The 18,484-nt window shown below is 49.6% G+C and overlaps 1 protein-coding gene across 2 annotated transcripts in view; it reads left to right on the plus strand.

Moving 5' to 3' along the window:
* The window catches only part of OGT (O-linked N-acetylglucosamine (GlcNAc) transferase), a 79,733-nt gene that overhangs the window by 27,592 nt on the left and 33,657 nt on the right, over positions 1-18,484 (plus strand). For both annotated transcript variants that reach the window (XM_074962844.1, XM_074962845.1), the window contains exons 8-13: positions 950-1,090; positions 1,405-1,505; positions 1,679-1,832; positions 1,939-2,040; positions 2,808-2,987; positions 3,972-4,130. In XM_074962844.1, the coding sequence (XP_074818945.1) occupies positions 950-1,090; positions 1,405-1,505; positions 1,679-1,832; positions 1,939-2,040; positions 2,808-2,987; positions 3,972-4,130 (837 nt within the window). The remainder of the gene's footprint in view (positions 1-949; positions 1,091-1,404; positions 1,506-1,678; positions 1,833-1,938; positions 2,041-2,807; positions 2,988-3,971; positions 4,131-18,484) is intronic.

Here is an 18,484-nt window from a genome sequence, read left to right on the forward strand (position 1 = left end):
AAGAGCTGGGCCTGCCCAAGAAACACCACAGGGTCCTGCCCATCTGTGCCAGGTGCACTTGCTGTGGGTGGGCAGGATCAAAGTGTGGAGGGGCTTACTGTGGGGCAATCTGGGTGCGGGTGACTCAGTGGGAGATCTGGATGCACAGGGGCTCATTGCAGAGTTCTGGGTGCAGGGGCAGTGGCACTGCAGGGAATCCTGATGAAGGTGGTTGGGGCTCACGGGGGGAAGGGGGGTCTAGGTGTGGGGAGATTGGGCTTGGCGGAGGGGTCTGAGTGTGGGGAGCTTAGTAGGGAGGTCCAGGTGCAGCTGGTTGGGGCTCGGTGGGGTAGGTGTCGGGGGGGGGGGACTTGTTTGAGGGGTTCAGGTGTACGGTTGATGGGCCTCCTTAAGGGGGGAGCGCCAGCTGCTGCTGAGGGGATGCTGCATGCTGGGCTCCGGCTTCTCTCCGCAATTCCCCTATCCCCTTTCCTTCTCCCCTACCTCTTCCCCCGGCCCCCCTTCGCTCCACCGCTGGCACTCATGGTTGCACTGAAAACAGGAAAGCTCCCAGCACACAGAAGGGGAGCACAACTGCACTAGGACCCAAGGGGTGGTATTCAGCTGCAGAGTCATTGGAGCCAAGATGCAGCCTCCTTTAGCTGGGCAGCTCTGCAGTTGCAGAAATGGGGGTGGGTGGGCAGTGGCACATAACCGTGTGTGCCTCCCAGGTCTCACTTCTGTGGGGACAAACCCCACCCCGAAAAAAAAAAAAGAAACTGCACCCATGCTCATTTTCTGCAGGGAAGCACAGGTATTCTGCGGGCATGCAGTCCCGAAGAATCCCCCCAGGAGTAACATATTGTAGTGTGACTTTCTCGTTAAGCAGTGTTACAGAAATATGTCAAACAGCAATTTCCTTGTTTATTTTGTTAAATACTGCTTGAACACAATTCCATTTGTTTCTAAGGTTGCTGAAGCAGAAGAATGTTACAATACAGCTCTTCGTCTGTGCCCCACACATGCAGACTCACTTAATAACCTGGCAAACATCAAGCGAGAACAGGGAAACATTGAGGAGGCTGTTCGCCTATACAGAAAAGCTCTTGAGGTACATTTGGATATAAGGAGGAGGGTAGGATGTGGAAACATATGAGGGGTGGATTGTACTTGATAAAGAAGTAGATAGAGGAGGTGGTACTTCTGTTTAAGATTTGATTGATTTTTGCCAAGGAGAATAACAACGGACAACTATCAGAGGAGTAGCCATTAGTCTGTATCCACAAAAACAATGAGGAGTCCAGTGGCACCTTAAAAACTAACAGATTTATTTGGGCATAAGCAGAAACCCACTTCTAACTGTTCTGCAATGTGATGTCCTTGGAAGATCTGTGGGGCAAACTAACTCTCCTTTGTTTCCTATAGGTGTTCCCAGAGTTTGCTGCTGCCCATTCAAATTTAGCAAGTGTTCTGCAGCAGCAAGGAAAACTGCAGGAGGCTCTGATGCATTACAAAGAGGCTATTAGGTAAGAATTTTGCTTTCAAAATTCTGAGACTGGTGACAGGAATTCTACAATCATTTAGAAAATGGCTTATAACTATTATGCAAACCAATAATCGAATAGCAGTCTGGACGGGCATTCTTAGAGGACAGACAACTTGTACTGTGGATAATGAATGGTGTGTTCTTTAATTTTAGAATCAGCCCCACGTTTGCAGATGCTTATTCAAATATGGGGAATACTTTAAAGGAGATGCAGGATGTTCAGGGAGCTTTACAATGTTACACTCGTGCCATCCAGATAAACCCTGCTTTTGCTGATGCCCACAGTAACCTGGCCTCTATTCACAAGGTACAGCCATGTTCATGGCTTTATTTTTTTAATAACACGGTGATGCATTTGGCAAACTCATTCCTGAATCTGCTTTTGCTTGCTGATTTAGTCTCTGCTTTTGCAGGATTCAGGGAACATACCAGAAGCCATTGCTTCTTATCGCACTGCTCTGAAACTGAAACCTGATTTCCCAGATGCTTATTGCAACTTAGCCCACTGCTTGCAGGTGAGAAGAGAGAGATCTGACCGTAATTCTTTTGGAGATTATTCTAATGTAAATATCCAGGACTAACCACATATCAAGGATCCAGTGTATATATTTTAAAAGGAGCAGAAATAAGTCTTAGTCAAATTAGAAAATAAGACTATGGAGCATTTTCTCTTACAGAACTGTGCTTGGGTCATAGGTGATTTGAAATACAAGTGAGCTGTAATGGTTATTAAAATACTTTTCAAGTACCTTTTTATCTCTTGGAATGGAAGAAATGTTAATCACAGTCCCATGTAAACAGAGCTTCTCAAAGCTCTGACCTGGGTCAAGTGCAGTTGTTTAAAGTATTCTAACCAGCCATTTAATTTTTCATAAGAATGGCCATGTTGGGTCAGACCAGTGATCCATCTAGCCCAGTATCCTGGCTTCTGATAGTGGCCAGTGCCAGATGCTTCAGAAGGAATGAACCGTACAGGGCAATTATCACGTGATCCATCCCCTGTCATCCAGGCCCAGCATCTGGCAGTCAGAGGCTTAGGGGCATCCAGAGCCATGCATTTGCATCCCTCACCATCTTGGCTAATAGCCATTGATGGAACTCTTTTCCATGAATTTAGCTAATTCTTTTTTGAACCCATTGTAGTTTTGCCTTTTACAGCATACCCTGGCAACAAGTTCCACAAGTTGACTGCATTGTGTGAAGTACTTCCTTTTGTTTGTTTTAAACCTTCTGCCTATTAACTTCATTGGGTGACCCCTGGTTCCTTTGTTTCTCCTTTTAGATTGTCTGTGACTGGACGGATTATGATGAAAGAATGAAAAAGCTGGTCAGCATTGTAGCTGATCAGCTGGAGAAGAATAGACTGCCTTCTGTCCACCCTCATCACAGCATGCTGTACCCCCTTTCTCACAGCTTTAGGAAGGCTATCGCTGAGAGACATGGAAATCTCTGTTTGGATAAGGTAGGAACTTTGAAGACTTTTCCATGTACTTGGTTATACTTGAGGAAGAACAGATTGTGCATTGGTTAATTATATTCAGGTATGTAATGCCAGTTTTAAAATAGTCGTTCTCAGGCTTCAGATTTACCACCTTGTTGAGATGGATGGGTCTCTTCACTTCCTGGTTTTGTGCAGTTTGGTATTCTCTGGTATTGGGAAGAGGTCAGTCAGATTTAACAGCCATCAGTAACAATGACCGCCAAAATCGTACTCTGACAATTCCTCCCTCCTGACCCAAATCTGACAGAGTTCTTTTGTGTGCGCAGTGGTGGTGTAGCTGTGTCAGTCCCAGGAGAGCTTTTCTCTCTCTCCAACAGAAGTTGGTCCAATGAAAGATATTGCCTCACCCGCCTTGTCTCTTTAGAATCCTATGTTGTTCCCTCAGTATCTGATCCTGCCTCATCTCCACCCTGACCGTGGACCCATAGGGTGGGACTCTTTTTAGAACCGATGAACTCAGCTTTTTGCTTAGACTGACATCATCTGCTCTCTCCTCCGTTGCCAGTTCAGTGCACTCAATATTTATCAGCCTGCATGCAGCACTTTAGTGACTGACCCTGTTGCTCCCTTAGTACACTAATCTTTTGATCAAATTTTGATACATGGCTTTCCTCTTTAACTAGAGGATGTATAGACCAAGCTTTACACTCAGTCAGGCCTCCATTTGGACTCAAATTTGGATAACACACAGCTTGGCCTGTGTGAGCAACAAATGTGCAACCCTCTACCTGAAATCTGGGAACTGGTCAGATGTGGTTTTCAAACATTATTGGGTGATAAACAGAAACTTCATCAATGCAGTAGCATAGAAACTTAACTATGGGGAAAATAATAAAACTGTGTAATTCTGAAAGTCTATCCTATTTACTATCTGTGTTCTTGCTGCTTCAAATTTTGTTTAAAATTTATGATGTCTCAAAAAAATGTTGTGAATGTGATTGCCAGATCAATGTCCTTCACAAGCCACCATATGAGCATCCAAAGGACTTGAAGGCCAGTGAAGGCCGGCTTCGTGTTGGCTACGTGAGCTCTGATTTTGGAAATCATCCAACCTCCCACCTAATGCAGTCAATCCCAGGAATGCATAACCCTGACAAATTTGAGGTAAGAGAACATAACATAAATAGCATGCTGAAAGTTTTATATACAGCTAATAGAGGCTCCCTGGGTAACTTAGGGAAGGTAAAGCACATGGTTATGCGGAAGGTTTGAGGTCACTTCCTCTTTCCTGGCAGTTCTTGGTGTATCACCTTTTGGAGCAGGAGGTGTCTCTTATACCCCAGTAGCAGCTCATCTTGCCATTTATGAAGTGGCAGTGAAAGACTCCACATGGAGATTCATCCCATCTTCAACTAGAGACAAATAAGGGAGGAGCTGTTAATCATGGGGAGTACTCAAGGCATGTTGTTTTGTGTTGTATGTCCCAAGATATGTTCTAGTAGGGTCTTCCCCATTTAATCTTTTAAATTTTTTCATCCTTTCTCATTTGTCTGCACGACCAGTGTTTCAACAGGATCAGGATACCCAGTAATGCTACCGAATAGTAGCTGCACATCTGTCTGTCTAAACTCTGCCTGCCCCAGTCACACTTACTACTTAATATTTATTGCACATTCTTATAAACCATTTTCAAGAAGATATGACCACTACACTCTCCCTCCTGGGTTATCCCTATCAAGGGATCCTCACCAGCTTCAGGAGTCCTGGCTATTCATTTGTAATTGAAACTGGAAATGAGATGTACAGTTGCACATATTCAGTCACTCCCAACGGAGTAAGTATATATCTGCCCCTAAAAATTGCCAGTTTCCTGAATTACTTTTGGCATAAATGGCTTCTTCAAGTGATAGTCCCTATGTGTATTCCACACCTGTACGCATGTGTATCATGCCCCTGAGCCCAGACACATTTAGTAAGCAGCATCCATTGGTCCGCACCCGTTTCCTGTTTTACCTACTTCCTTCCTTCTCTAGAAGTTTGCATCAAAAAGGAGAAGTCCATGTTGGTCATCCCCCATAAGGTCCATAAACTTCACAGGAGTGACTTAGGCTCTTGCTGTGGTTGATCCCTCTACCAATTAAGACATTCCATGTCATGGGTGCTCTCATAAACCAGGTCATCCATAGGCCCCAGACTTCAGTCAGAGCACGCCTTTCCCACTCATGCACATGTGCTAGGCTTCCTCTCCATTGTCTGCAAACCTGTGCATCTGCTCCCCAGAGAGGGGCAACATCAGTGCCAAAATGACAATTCTATCCGAGGCTCCTCTGGATTTGTCTGGTTGACAAAGGCAGAAAAAGTTTGAGTGGGGATCCCTTTCATCACACCAACACCCAATGTAACCATGATTACTGATGCCTCCCTTTTAGGTTGGGGAGCTCATATGAATAATCATACTGCACAAGGCATCTGGACCACTTGGGAGTCCAGGATGTATATCAATTTACTGAACTGAGAGGTGGTCTGTTGTGCCTACAATGCCTTCCTCCCACTCATGCTGTCCTGTCATAACCAGATAACATAGGACATTATAACTGGCTGCTATATAAACCAATCAGAGTGGAACGAGATCCCTCCTTTGTTAGTCAGTCAGCTTTTGGAATTGGTGCATCAGCCATCACGTAACCCTTTCAGCAGCATATTTGACAGATGTGCAGAACTCCCTAGTGAACAGTCTCAGCAGGCATTTTTCCATGGACAATGAGTGGGAGATTCCCAATTCGGTCCTGGGCAAGGTTACTCAGTGGGGAACAGTCTTGAGACCTTTTTTGCCTCACAGGTGAACAGCAGATTTCCCCTATACTGCTTTAGAACAGCTGTTGGCAGGGATTCACAGGGAGATGCCCTTCTGCTACCATGGAGGTATCACCTCAGCTATGCCTGCCTTCCCTCCAATCCCATTAATACCACAGGTCCTACAGAAAATCCATCACAACAGCACTTGAGTCCTCTTTATTGCACCTAACTGGCCGATACATTTCTGGTTTTCGGATCTAGTGAAGCTCCTAGCTATTCCACTCATAAACATCCACCTGTTTCCCAACCTTCTAACACCCAAGATCAACTTCAGGCACTCCAACCTGGAACTGCTGCAACTCAGGACCTGGTATTTGAACAGGCATCGGATGTAGATACTCATGTTCCAGGGTTGTGTGTGGTCCATTCTCTATCAAAGCAGAAAAGATTCTACCAGGTAATGATCAGGTAGATGAAAGTCTATTCCAGTTATTTCCAGAATCTGGTGGGATTCCTGCTGTTCTGGAATATCTGCTTACTCTTAAGACACAGTTCCCTTTAGGTTCATTTGACAGTAATCCGTGTTTTTCATTCCCCTGTTGACAATTATACTATCTTCACTCATCCTGCAACAGCTAGACTTCTGAAGGGACTTCTTCGATCCTTCCCACCCTTGGTGAACCTCATACCCCAATGGGACCTCAGTCTTGTTCTTTCATTTCACCAGTCCTCCCTTTGAACCTGTGGTCTCATGTTCTGTGTGTCATCTTTCAATGAAAGTTGCCTTTATAGTTGCCACAACATGAGCCAGAAGAGTCAGTGAGCTGGGAGCAGTCATGGCAGATCTGACGTATGCTACCTTCCATAAAGAAAAGGTCTCACTACTCCCCGACCGAAAATTCATCCCTAAAGTAATTTCAGAGTTTCACATGCGTCAAAGTATCCACTTACCTTTTTTTCTTCTAACAAATAGAGGCAGCTTCGTTCTCTGGATGTCCAAAGGGTACTTGTCACAGAGTGTGGGGGAGTCCGGGGCCTGCACCCCTCTTCCTGGGATTCATTGTAACTCTCAGCCAGCCAGTAAAACGGAAGGTTTATTGGACAATAGGAACACAGTCTAAAACAGAGCTTGTGGGTGCAACCAGGACCCCTCAGTCAAGTCCTTCTGCAGGGCAGGGAGTTTAGACCCCAGCCCTGGGGTTCCCTGTGTTTCAGCACCAAACTGAAACCAAAACTCCCCCAGCAGGCTCTCTCTCCCGCAGCCTTTGTCCAGTTTCCTGGGCAGAGGTGTTACCTCCCCTTCCTGGCTCAGGTTACAGGCTCTCAGGTGTCCCATCCCCAGTGAAACTCCCCTTCCACATTCCCAGGTCAACACTCCCCCCTCCGTGCTGTGTCACATCTCTCCCCCCTTCGCGACTGAACTGAGCGGGGTCACTCTGACTAGTGACCTGGGGACGTTCAGGGCCCCCTCTCCGGGACAACGCATCCACTATCATGTTAGCACTTCCCTTCACATGGACCACATCCATGTCATAGTCCTGCAGGAGCAGGCTCCACCTCAGGAGTTTGGCGTTGGCTCCTTTCATCTGGTGCAGCCAGGTCAGGGGAGAGTGGTTGGTGTACGCGGTGAAGTGTCGCCCGAAGAGATATGGCTCTAGTTTCTTGAGGGCCCACACCCATGGCCAGGCACTCCTTCTCAATGGCCGCGTAGTGTTGCTCCCGGGGTAGCAACTTCTTGCTCAGGTACACGATGGGGTGTCTCTCCCCCTTTTCATCCTCCTGCATTAACACCGCCCCCAGTCCCGTGTCTGAGGCGTCGGTGAACACCATAAAGGGCTTGTCAAAATCTGGGTTTGCCAGAACTGGGCCACTGACCAGAGCTTCCTTCAGCGCCTGGAAAGCCTCCTGGCACTGCTCGGTCCAGACCACCTTGTCTGGTTTCCCCTTCTTGAATAGCTCGGCGATGGGGGTGGCTATGGCGCTAAAGCGGGGCACAAACCTTCTATAGTATCCTGCCAGCCCAATAAAGGTTTGGACCTGCTTTTTGGTGTGGGGAGTGGGCCAGTCTCTGATCACCTCCACCTTACCTGGTTCCGGCTTTAGGTGGCTGCTCCCCACCCGATGGCCCAGGTAAGATACTTCAGCCATCCCCATCTTGCACTTCTCCATTTTTATGGTCAGCCCAGCCTCCTGGAGTTGGTCCAGCACTTGTCTAACCTGGGACACATGGTCCTCCCAGGTCTGGCTAAAGACACAGATGTCATTAATATGCGCCACTGCAAAACTCTCCATCCCCTTCAGTAGTTGATCCACCAGGCTCTGGAAGGTGGCCAGCGCTCCCTTGAGGCCAAAAGGCAGGGTCAGGAACTCATAGAGCCCCAGAGGGTTGATAAAGGCCGATTTCAGCCTGGCATCTGCATCCAGCAGCATTTGCCAGTAGCCCTTTGTAAGATCCATGGTGGTAAGGTATCGAGCTCCTCCCAGTTTGTCTAGGAGCTCATCAGGCCTGGGCATGGGGTAGGCATCAGATACAGTGATGGTATTGAGCTTCCGATAGTCCACACAGAACCGGATCGACCCGTCCTTTTTGGGGACCAGCACTGCTGGCAGATGGCTGGATCACCCCCAAAGCCAGCATGTCCCTGACCTCTCTTTCCAGGTCCTGAGCAGTTTTCCCTGTGACTCGAAAGGGGGAGCATCTTATCGGCGGGTGCGATCCTGTCTGCACCTGGGTGGACAGTCAGATTAGTGCATCCAGGCTGGTTGGAAAACAGCTGTTGGTACGGATGCAGCACCCCCCTGATCTCAGCTTGCTGGGCAGGGGTTAGCTGATCCGAGAGGGGTGAACCAGCTCGGGTCCCAGGGAATAGATCTACTAAAGGGTCATCTCCTTGCTCCTCCCAATGTCCACACACGGCCAACACCACATTTCCCCCTGGCATAATATGGCTTCATCATATTCACATGATAACACCTGGCGGTGGTGCGCCCAGTTAGACAGCTCCACCACATAGTTTACCTCATTTAGCTGCTTGACAACCTTAAAGGGCCCTCCCAGGCGGCCTGTAGTTGGTTCTTTCTCACAGGGATGAGAACCATCACCTGATCCCCAGTGGCATAGGCACGGGCCCGTGCCGTGCGGCCATACCAGACCTTCTGCTTCTTCTGGGCTCTGGCCAGGCCCATGAGTTCAGCAAGTCTCTCTCAGAAAATCAGGACATACTCCACCACTGACTCTCCATTGGGAGTGGCCTTCCCCTCCCATTCGTCTCTCATCAGGTCCAGGGGGCCCCTTATCCTCCTTCCATATAACAGTTCGAAAGGCGAAAATCCGGTAGACTCCTGGGGTACCTCCCTGTACGCGAACAGCAGGTGAGGTAAGTACTTGTCCCAATCCTGCGGGTGCTGGTTCATAAAGGTTTTCAGCATCATCTTTAGCGTCCCATTGAACCTCTCCACCAGCCCATTGGACTGGGGGTGATACGCTGAGGCCCAGTTGTGCTGGGCCCCACATTTCTCCAACAAGCACCAGAGCAGGGCTGACATTAAGTTGGATCCTTGGTCTGTCAAGACTTCCTTGGGGAACCCCACTCGGCTGAAAATGGTCAGGAGCGCATCTGCCACAGTGTCGGCTTCAGTGGAAGCTAAGGGCACTGCCTCGGGGTAGCGGGTCGCAAAATCTACCACCACCAGAATGTATTTCTTCCCCGACCGGGTCGTCTTGCTGAGAGGTCCCACTGTGTCCATGGCCACCTTCTGGAAAGGTTCCTCTATGATGGGGAAAGCGGCTTTGAAACCTTTGCCCTTGTCCCGGGCCTTCCCCACCCTCTGACAGGGGTCGCAGGATCGGCAATACTGCCGAACAGTGGTAAAGACTCCAGGCCAGTAAAAGTTCTGTAGCAATCTCTGCTGGGTGCGCCGGATTCGCTGGTGCCCTTAGAGGGGGATGTCATGGGCCAGGTACAGTAGCTTGCGGCGCTACTTCTGGGGGACCACCAGCTCCTGATCCCACAGGACTCCACTTCCCCTGGGGGAGCCCATTCTCAGTGCAGGAACCCCTTCTCCCACAGGAACCTCTCCTGGCAACCTCTCCTCATGGTCCATACCACACTGAGGTCGGCCAGGTTCCTGAGCTTCCGCAAGGAGGGATCTTTCTGCAACTCGGCCTGGAACTCAGCGGCTGGGGAAGGGATGGTGCCTGGTTCCCTCTCACTGGCTGGGTCTGAGGCCACAGCCTCTCTGAGCCATGCCCCTCGGCGCTCCCTCCCCACCAGGGTAGGGTCCTGCGCCTCCGGTGTGGTACCCTTCCCGAGGTCGGGGCACGGTGCCCCTCGCCGGCTCTGGCTACGGGTCACAACCAGGGCAGTTTGGGGGTTGCTTGGCCAGTCCTCTAGGCCCCGCCTCCCATCAAAACCTCAGTGGGCAAATGGTGGTGCACCCCACATCCTTGGGGCCCTCCTTGGCCCCCCATTTCAGGTGTACCCTTGCCATGGGCACCCTGTATGGGGTCCTGCCCACCCCATTCAGGGTCAGGTAGGTGTTGGGCACCACCCGATATGGGGCCACTACCTCGGGCCGGGCCAGCGTCACCTCCGCGCCCGTATCCCAGTATCCGTTGACGTTCCTCCCATCCATCTCCAGGGGGAAAAGGCACTCTTTCCGGAGGGACAGCCCCGCGCCCACCCTGTAAACTGAGAACTCTGAGTCCAGAGCATCCAGCCCTCTGGAGGAGCTGGCCTGGGGTCCTCTTCCCTCCTGAGCAGGTGGTAAGCTGGCAGCCCCCCTTGTCTGGGCCATCTGCCCCTCATCCAGCTGGGTCCCTACCCAGTTAACCCTGGGTAAGTTGGGTCTGCTCAGTCTGTCCCTGAGCCTGGGGCACTGGGTCTGTACGTGGCCTCTCTGGCCACAGTGATAGCAGCTCATGTCACATTGGTCCCCTCGAGCGGGTCAGATGGTCCTGATGCCAGGCGTTCCCTTTGGGAGGGGGTTCTCCATATTTCCCTGCTGGGAGGTCCCATGGTGACTCTCTCTCTCTGCATCGTGGGGGATCTGTTCTTTTGGGACTCCTCCCTGCTACCCCCTGACTGACTATTCACAAACTCGTCGGCCAGCTGCCCTGCATGCTGTGGGTTCTCTAGCTTTTTGTCCACCGACCATAGCCTCAGGTCGGAAGGGCACTGTTCATACAGATGCTCCAGTACAATTAGGTCAAGCAGGTCCTCTTTAGCTTGGGCCCCAGCTGTCCACTTGCGGGCATATCCCTGCATTCGGTTGACCAGTTGTAGGTATGTGACCTCAGGTGTTTTACGCTGACTCCGGAACCTTTTCCGGTACATCTCAGGGGCCAGCCCAAATTCACAGAGCAGGGCCTTTTTGAACAGTTAATAGTCCCCTGCCTCTGCCCCTGTCATTCGGCTGTACACCTCCACGGCTTTGGGGTCCAATAAGGGGGTGAGAAACTGGAGCCTGTCTGCCGGGTCAACCCTGTGCATCTCGCAGGCATTCTCAAAGGCCGTCAGGAAGCTATCTATGTCCTCCCCCTCCTTCCGCTGGTCCAGGAAGCACTTATCAAAGCTCCTCACAGTCTTGGGTCCCCCCTCACTCACCGCAGCCTGGGCCCCACTGCTCCTCAGCCTGACGAGCTCCAGTTCATGCTGTCTCTGCTTCTCTTCATGCTGCTTCTGTTTCTCCTTCTCCTCCGTCTCATGCTGACGCTGCTTTTCATGATCCTCCAGCTCCCTCATTTTCATCTCCCTCTCTCATTCTAGCCGCCTCCACTCCAGGGATGGGGAGCTCCACCGGGAGGATCCCCTGCTGGCTGCCGGGGTCAGGGTGGCCTCGGTATTCCCTGGGCTTCCCCCAACCCCTCCCCTAGGCATAGGTAGGAAGGGTCTCGGGATGTCCTCGGCAGCAGTCTGACCCCTCCCAGCCCGGTCAGGCCCCAGGGCCCATGCTGCGTCCACTGGGCGGCTTCCCTCAGGGACAGGGATCAGGTCATCCAAGCGATCCTTCTCCAGCTGGGCAATCAGCTGTTCCTTGGTGGACCTTCCAGTGCGCAGCCCCCTCTGCCTGCACAGCTCCACCAGGTCACTCTTAAGGCTTTTAGCGTACATCTCCCTGCTGGCCACTCGGAGGCCTGTGCAGCTTTCCACGGTTTCCAAGAAGAACCCCTAGGGTGCCAGTCCTCCTTCTTCTTGAGGTCACCACCTCTTTGCCAGGGTCGAGCTGCAGACTTCTCCGCCCCTGGGGCCGCTCGCTGCAATCCCCCGGGGGACCCTGTTACTGCAAAAGTCTTTCTCTCTGGTCACACACTCCCAGGGGTTAACTGCCCCCTGAAACCGTCTCTCTCTGAATCTTCAGCACACCTGGTCCCCGTCAATCCCCCTTCGTTTTATTGTTCCCCAGTCACTTACTTCAGGAAGTGCCGTTCACGGGGTGCAGTACATCCCACCGCTAACACCAGTTGTCATGGAGTGTGGGGGAGTCCGGGGCCTGCACCCCTCTTCCTGGGATTCACTGTGACTCTCAGCCTGCCAGTAAAACGGAAGGTTTATTGGACAATAGGAACACAGTCTAAAACAGAGCTTGTGGGTACAACCAGGACCCCTCAGTCCAGTCCTTCTGGGGGGCAGGGAGCTTAGACCCAGCCCTGGGGTTCCCTGCATTCCACCACCCAGCACCAAACTGAAACCAAAGCCCTCCCCCAGCAGGCTCTCTACTGCTGCCTTTGTCCCCGGGCAGAGGTGTTACCTACCCCTCCCCCTCCTGGCTCAGGTTACAGGCTCTTAGGTGTCCCATCCCCAGTGAAACTCACCTGCCACATTCCCAGGTCAACACTCCCCCCTCCCTGCTGCGTCACAGTACTGGCCTTTTACCTACCAAGAACAAAAACTATTAGACACCTTAACCATTTGTTTCCATAGCAGAGAGATCAAGGGGTCAAGATCTCTGGTCCTATCTGTATTCCACTACCCACCTTCCGTTCTCTCTGGTGCTGGATTATACCTGTATTTGCAGTAAGAGAAGGAACTGGAGAGATGTCTGTTTACATCACCCTTTATAACCTCATTTTGGAGCATGAGGAGAACCGCGCATTAGCAGACCAATGGGTACTGCTTAATAAAATTCTCTGGACTCAGGCATGTGGTGCGCATGCATGATATTCCACATGAAGGTGATAGGGACCACACATCTCTAAGAACCTTCAGTTACAGGTAAGTAACCTAGAATCATAGAAGATTAGGGTTGGAAGAGACCTCAGGAGGTCATCTAGTCCAACCCCCTGCTCAAAGCAGGACCAACCCCAACTAAATCATTCCAGCCAGGGCTTTGTCAAGCCGGGCCTTAAAAACTTCTAAGGATGGAGATTCCACCACCTCCCTAGGTAATCCATTCCAGTGCTTCACCACCCTCCTACTGAAATAGTTTTTCCTAATATCCAACTTAGACCTCTTCCACTGCAACTTGAGACCATTACTCCTTGTTCTGTCATCTGCCATCACTGAGAACAGCCTAGCTCCATCCTCTTTGGAACCCCGCTTCAGATAGCTGAAGGCTGCTATCAAATCCCCCCTCACTTTTCTCTTCTGCAGACTGACTAACCCCAGTTCCCTCAGCCTCTTCTCATAAGTCATGTGTCCCAACCCCCCAGTCATTTTTGTTGCCCTCCGTTGGACTCTCTCCAATTTGTCCACATCCTTTCTGTAGTGGGGGGTCCAAAACTGGAACCAATACTCCAGATGTGGGTTCACCATGCTGAATACAGGGGAATAATCACTTCCTTCGATCTGCTGGCAATGCTCCTACTAATGCAGCCCAATATGCTGTTAGCCTTCTTGGCAACAAGGGCACACTGTTAACTCAAACCCAGCTTCTTGTCCACTGTAATCCCCAGGTCCTTTTCTGCAGAACTGCCGCTTAGCCAGTTGGTTCCCAGCCTGTAGCAGTGCATGGGATTCTTCCATCCTAAGTGCAGGACTCCATACTTGTCCTTGTTGAACCTCATCAGATTTCTTTTGGCCCAATCCTCTCATTTGTCTAGGTCAGTCTGGACCCTGTCCCTACCCTCCAGGATATCTACCTCTTCCCCCATCTTAATGTAATCCGTGAACTTGCTGAGGGTGCAATCCATCCCATCATCCAGATCATTAATGAAGATGTTGAACAAAAGCGGCCTCAGGACCAATCCCTGGGGCACTCTGCTTGATACCAGCTGCCAACTAGACATTGAGCCGTTGATCACTGTCTATTTAGCCAGACGATTTAGCCAGCTTTCTATCCACCTTATAGTCCATGCATTCAATCCATACTTTAACTTGCTGGCAAGAATGCTGTCGGAGACCATATCAAAACCTTTGCTAAAGTCAAGGTATATCATGTCCACCGCTTTCCCCATATCCACAGAGCCCGTTCTCATATCATAGAAGGCAATCAGGTTGGTCAGACGTGACTTGCCCTTGGTGAATCCATGTTGACTGTTCCTGATCACCTTCCTCTCCTCCGAGTGCTTCAAAATGGATTCCTTGAGGACCAGCTCCGTGATTTTTTCCAGGGACTGAGGTGAGGCTGACCGATCTGTAGTTCCCCCCCCTCCCCATTCGCCGCCTTCCCTTTTTTTTAAAGATGGGCACTATATTTGCCTTTTTTCAATCGTCCAGGACCTCCCCCGATCACCACGAGTTTTCAAAGATAATGGCCAATGGTTCTGCAATCACATCTGGCACCATGGCATTGTACGTGTCCAGCTTTTCTAAATAGTCCTTAACCTGTTCTTTCACCACTGAGGGCTGTTCACCACCTCCTCATACTGTGCTGCCCAGTGCAGCAGTCTGGGAACTGACCTTGTCTGTGACGACCGAGGCAAAAAAAGCATTGAGTACTTCAGCTTTTTCCACATCATCTGTCACTAGGTTGCCTGCCCCATTCGGTAAGGGTCCTGCCACTTTCCCTGACCACCTGTCAAAACCCTTCTTGTTACCCTTCACATCCTTTGCTAGTTGCAACTCCAGTTGTGCTTTGGCCTTCCTGATTACACCCCTGCATGCTCAAGCAATATTTTTTTACTCCTCTCTAGTCATCTGTCCAAGTTTCCACTTCTTGTAAGCTTCCTTTTTGTGTTTAAGCTCACTGAAGGTTTCTCTAACCCAACCTGGTCGCCTGCCATATTTGCTATTCTTTCTGCGCATTGGGATGGTTTGTTCCTGCTCCCTCAATAACGCTTCTTTAAAATACAGCCAGCTCTCCTGGACTCCTTTCCCCGACATATTAGCCTCCCAGGGGATCCTGTCCATCAGTTCCCTGAGGAAGTCAAAGTCTGCTTTTCTGAAGTCCAGGGTCCGTATTCTGCAGCTCTCCTTTCTTCCTTTTGTCAGGATCCTGAACTCAACCATCTCATGGTCACTGCTGCCCATGTTGCCACCCACTTCTACTTACCCTACCAATTCTTTCCTGTTTGTGAGCAGCAGGTCAAGAGGAGCACGGCCCCTAGCTGATTGCTCCAGCACTTGCACCAGGAAGTTGTCCCCAACACCCTCCAAAAACTTCCTGGATTGTCTGTGCACTGCTGTATTGCTTTCCCAGCCGATGTCAGGGTGATTGAAGTCCCCCATGAGAACCAGGGCCTGCAATCTGGAAACTTCTGTTACTTGTCAGAAGACAGCCTCGTCTACCTCATCTTCCTGATCTGATTGTCTATAGCAGACACCCAACATGACATTACCCTTGTTGCTCTCACCTCTAAACTTAACCCAAAGACTCTCAACAGGCTTTTCTCTGGTTTCATACTTGAGCTCTGAGCAATCATACCACTCTCTTACATACAGTGCAACTCCTCCACCTTTTCTCCCCCACCTATCCTTCCTGAACAGTTCATACCCATTCATGACCGTGCTCCAGTCATGTGAGTTACCCCACCAAGTCCCTGTTATTTCAATCACATCATAAAAAGAAAAGGAGTACTTGTGGCACCTTAGAGACTAACAGATTTATTTGAGCATAAGCTTTCGTGAGCTACAGCTCACTTCATCGGATGCATTGAGTGGAAAATACAGTGGGGAGATTTACGTACATAGAGAACATGAAACAGTGGGTGTTACCATACACACTGTAACGAGAGTGATCAGGTAAGGTGAGCTATTACCAGCAGGAGAGTGGGGGAGAAAAACGTTTTGTAGTGATAATCAAGGTGGGCCATTTCCAGCAGTTGACGACAAGAACATCTGAGGAACAGTGAGGGGGGAGGGAGGGAATAAACATGGGGAAATAACTTTACTTTGTGTAATGACCCATCCACTCCCAGGTTTTATTCAAGCTTAAGTTAATTGTATCCAGTTTGCAAATTAATTCCAATTCAACAGTCTCTCATTGGAGTCTGTTTTTGAAGTTTTTTTGTTGAAATATTGCCGCTTTTAGGTCTGTAATCGAGTGACCAAAGAGATTGAAGTGTTCTCCAACTGGTTTTTTAATGTTATAGTTCTTGACATCTGATTTGTGTCCATTTATTCTTTTACGTAGAGACTGTCCAGTTTGGCCAATGTACATAGCAGAGCGGCATTGCTGGCACATGATGGCATATATCACATTGGTAGATGAGCAGGTGAACGAGCCTCTGATAGTGTGGCTGATGTGATTAGGCCCTATGATGGTGTCCCCTGAATAGATATGTGGACACAGTTGGCAATGGGCTTTGTTGCAAGGATAGGTTCCTGGGTTAGTGGTTCTGTTGTGTGGTGTGTGGTTGCTGATGAGTATTTGCTTCAGGTTGGGGGGCTGTCTGTAAGCAATGATTGGCCTGTCTCCCAAGATCTGTGAGAGTGATGGGTCGTCCTTCAGGATATGTTGTAGATCCTTGATGATGCGTTGGAAAGGTTTTAGTTAGGGGCTGAAGGTGACGGCTAGTGGCGTTCTGTTATTTTCTTTGTTGGGCCTGTCCTGTAGTAGGTGACTTCTGGGAACTCTTCTGGCTCTGTCAATCTGTTTCTTCACTTCAGCAGGTGGGTATTGTAAGAATGCTTGATAGAGATCTTGTAGGTGTTTGTCTCTGTCTGAGGGGTTGGAGCAAATGCGGTTGTATCATAGAGCTTGGCTGTAGACAATGGATCATGTGGTGTGGTCTGGATGAAAGCTGGAGGCATGTAGGTAGGCATAGCAGTCAGTAGGTTTCCGGTAGAGGGTGGTGTTTATGTGACCATCTCTTATTAGCACCGTGGTGTCCAGGAAGTGGATCTCTTGTGTGGACTGGTCCAGGCTGAGGTTGATGGTGGGATGGAAATTGTTGAAGTCCTGGTGGAATTCCTCAAGGGCTTCTATTCCATGGGTCCAGATGATAAAGATGTCATCAATGTAGCGCAAGTAGAGTAGGGGCTTTAGGGGACGAGAGCTTAGGAAGCGTTGTTCTAAGTCAGCCATAAAAATGTTGGCATACTGTGGGGCCATGCGGGTACCCATAGCAGTGCCGCTGATTTTGAAGGTATACATTGTCCCCAAATGTGAAATAGTTATGGGTGAGGACAAAGTCACAAAGTTCAGACACCAGGTTTGCCGTGACATTATCGGGGATACTGGTCCTGACGGCTTGTAGTCCATCTTTGTGTGGAATGTTGGTGTAGAGGGCTTCTACATCCATTGTGGCTAGGATGGTGATTTCAGGAAGATCACCGATGGACTGTAGTTTCCTCAGGAAGTCAGTGGTGTCTCGAAGATAGCTGGGAGTGCTGGTAGCGTAGGGCCTGAGGAGGGAGTCTACATAGCCAGACAATCCTGCTGTCAGGGTGCCAATGCCTGAGATGATGGGGCGTCCAGGATTTCCAGGTTTATGGATCTTGGGTAGCAGATAGAATACCCCGGTCGGGGGTCCAGGGGTGTGTCTGTGCGGATTTGTTCTTGTGCTTTTTCAGGGAGTTTCTTGAGCAAATGATGTAGTTTCTTTTAGTAACCTTCAGTGGGATTAGAAGGTAATGGCTTGTAGAAAGTGGTGTTGGAGAGCTGCTTAGCAGCCTCTTGTTCATATTCCGACCTATTCATGATGACAACAGCACCTCCTTTGTCAGCCTTTTTTATTGTGATGTCAGAGTTGTTTTTGAGGCTGTGGATGGCATTGTGTTCTGCACGGCTGAGGTTATGGGGCAAGTGATGCTGCTTTTCCACAATTTCAGCCAGTGCATGTCGGCGGAAGAACTCTATGTAGAAGTCCAGTCTATTGTTTCGACCTTCAGGAGGAGTCCACCCAGAATTCTTCTTTTTGTAGTCTTGGTAGGAAGGTCTCTGTGGGTTAGTATGTTGTTCAGAGGTGTGTTAGAAATATTCTTTGAGTCGGAGACGTCGAAAATAGGATTCTAGTTCACCACATAACTGTATCATGTTCGTGGGGGTGGAGGGGCAGAAGGAGAGGTCCCGAGATAGGACAGATTCTTCTGCTGGGCTAAGAGTATAGTTGGATAGATTAACAATATTGCTGGGTGGGTTAAGGGAACCACTGTTGTGGCCCCTTGTGGCATGTAGCAGTTTAGATAGTTTAGTGTCCTTTTTCTTTTGTAGGGAAGCAAAGTGTGTGTTGTAAATGGTTTGTCTAGTTTTTGTAAAGTCTAGCCACGAGGACGTTTGTGTGGAAGGTTGTTTTTTTATGAGTGTCCAGTTTTGAGAGCTCATTCTTAATCTTTCCCTGTTTGCTGTAGAGGATGTTGATCAGGTGGTTCCGCAGTTTATTTGAGAGTGTGTGGCACAAG

Source organism: Natator depressus, chromosome 9, assembly GCF_965152275.1.
Source record: "Natator depressus isolate rNatDep1 chromosome 9, rNatDep2.hap1, whole genome shotgun sequence".
NCBI classification, from domain to species: Eukaryota; Metazoa; Chordata; order Testudines; family Cheloniidae; genus Natator; species Natator depressus.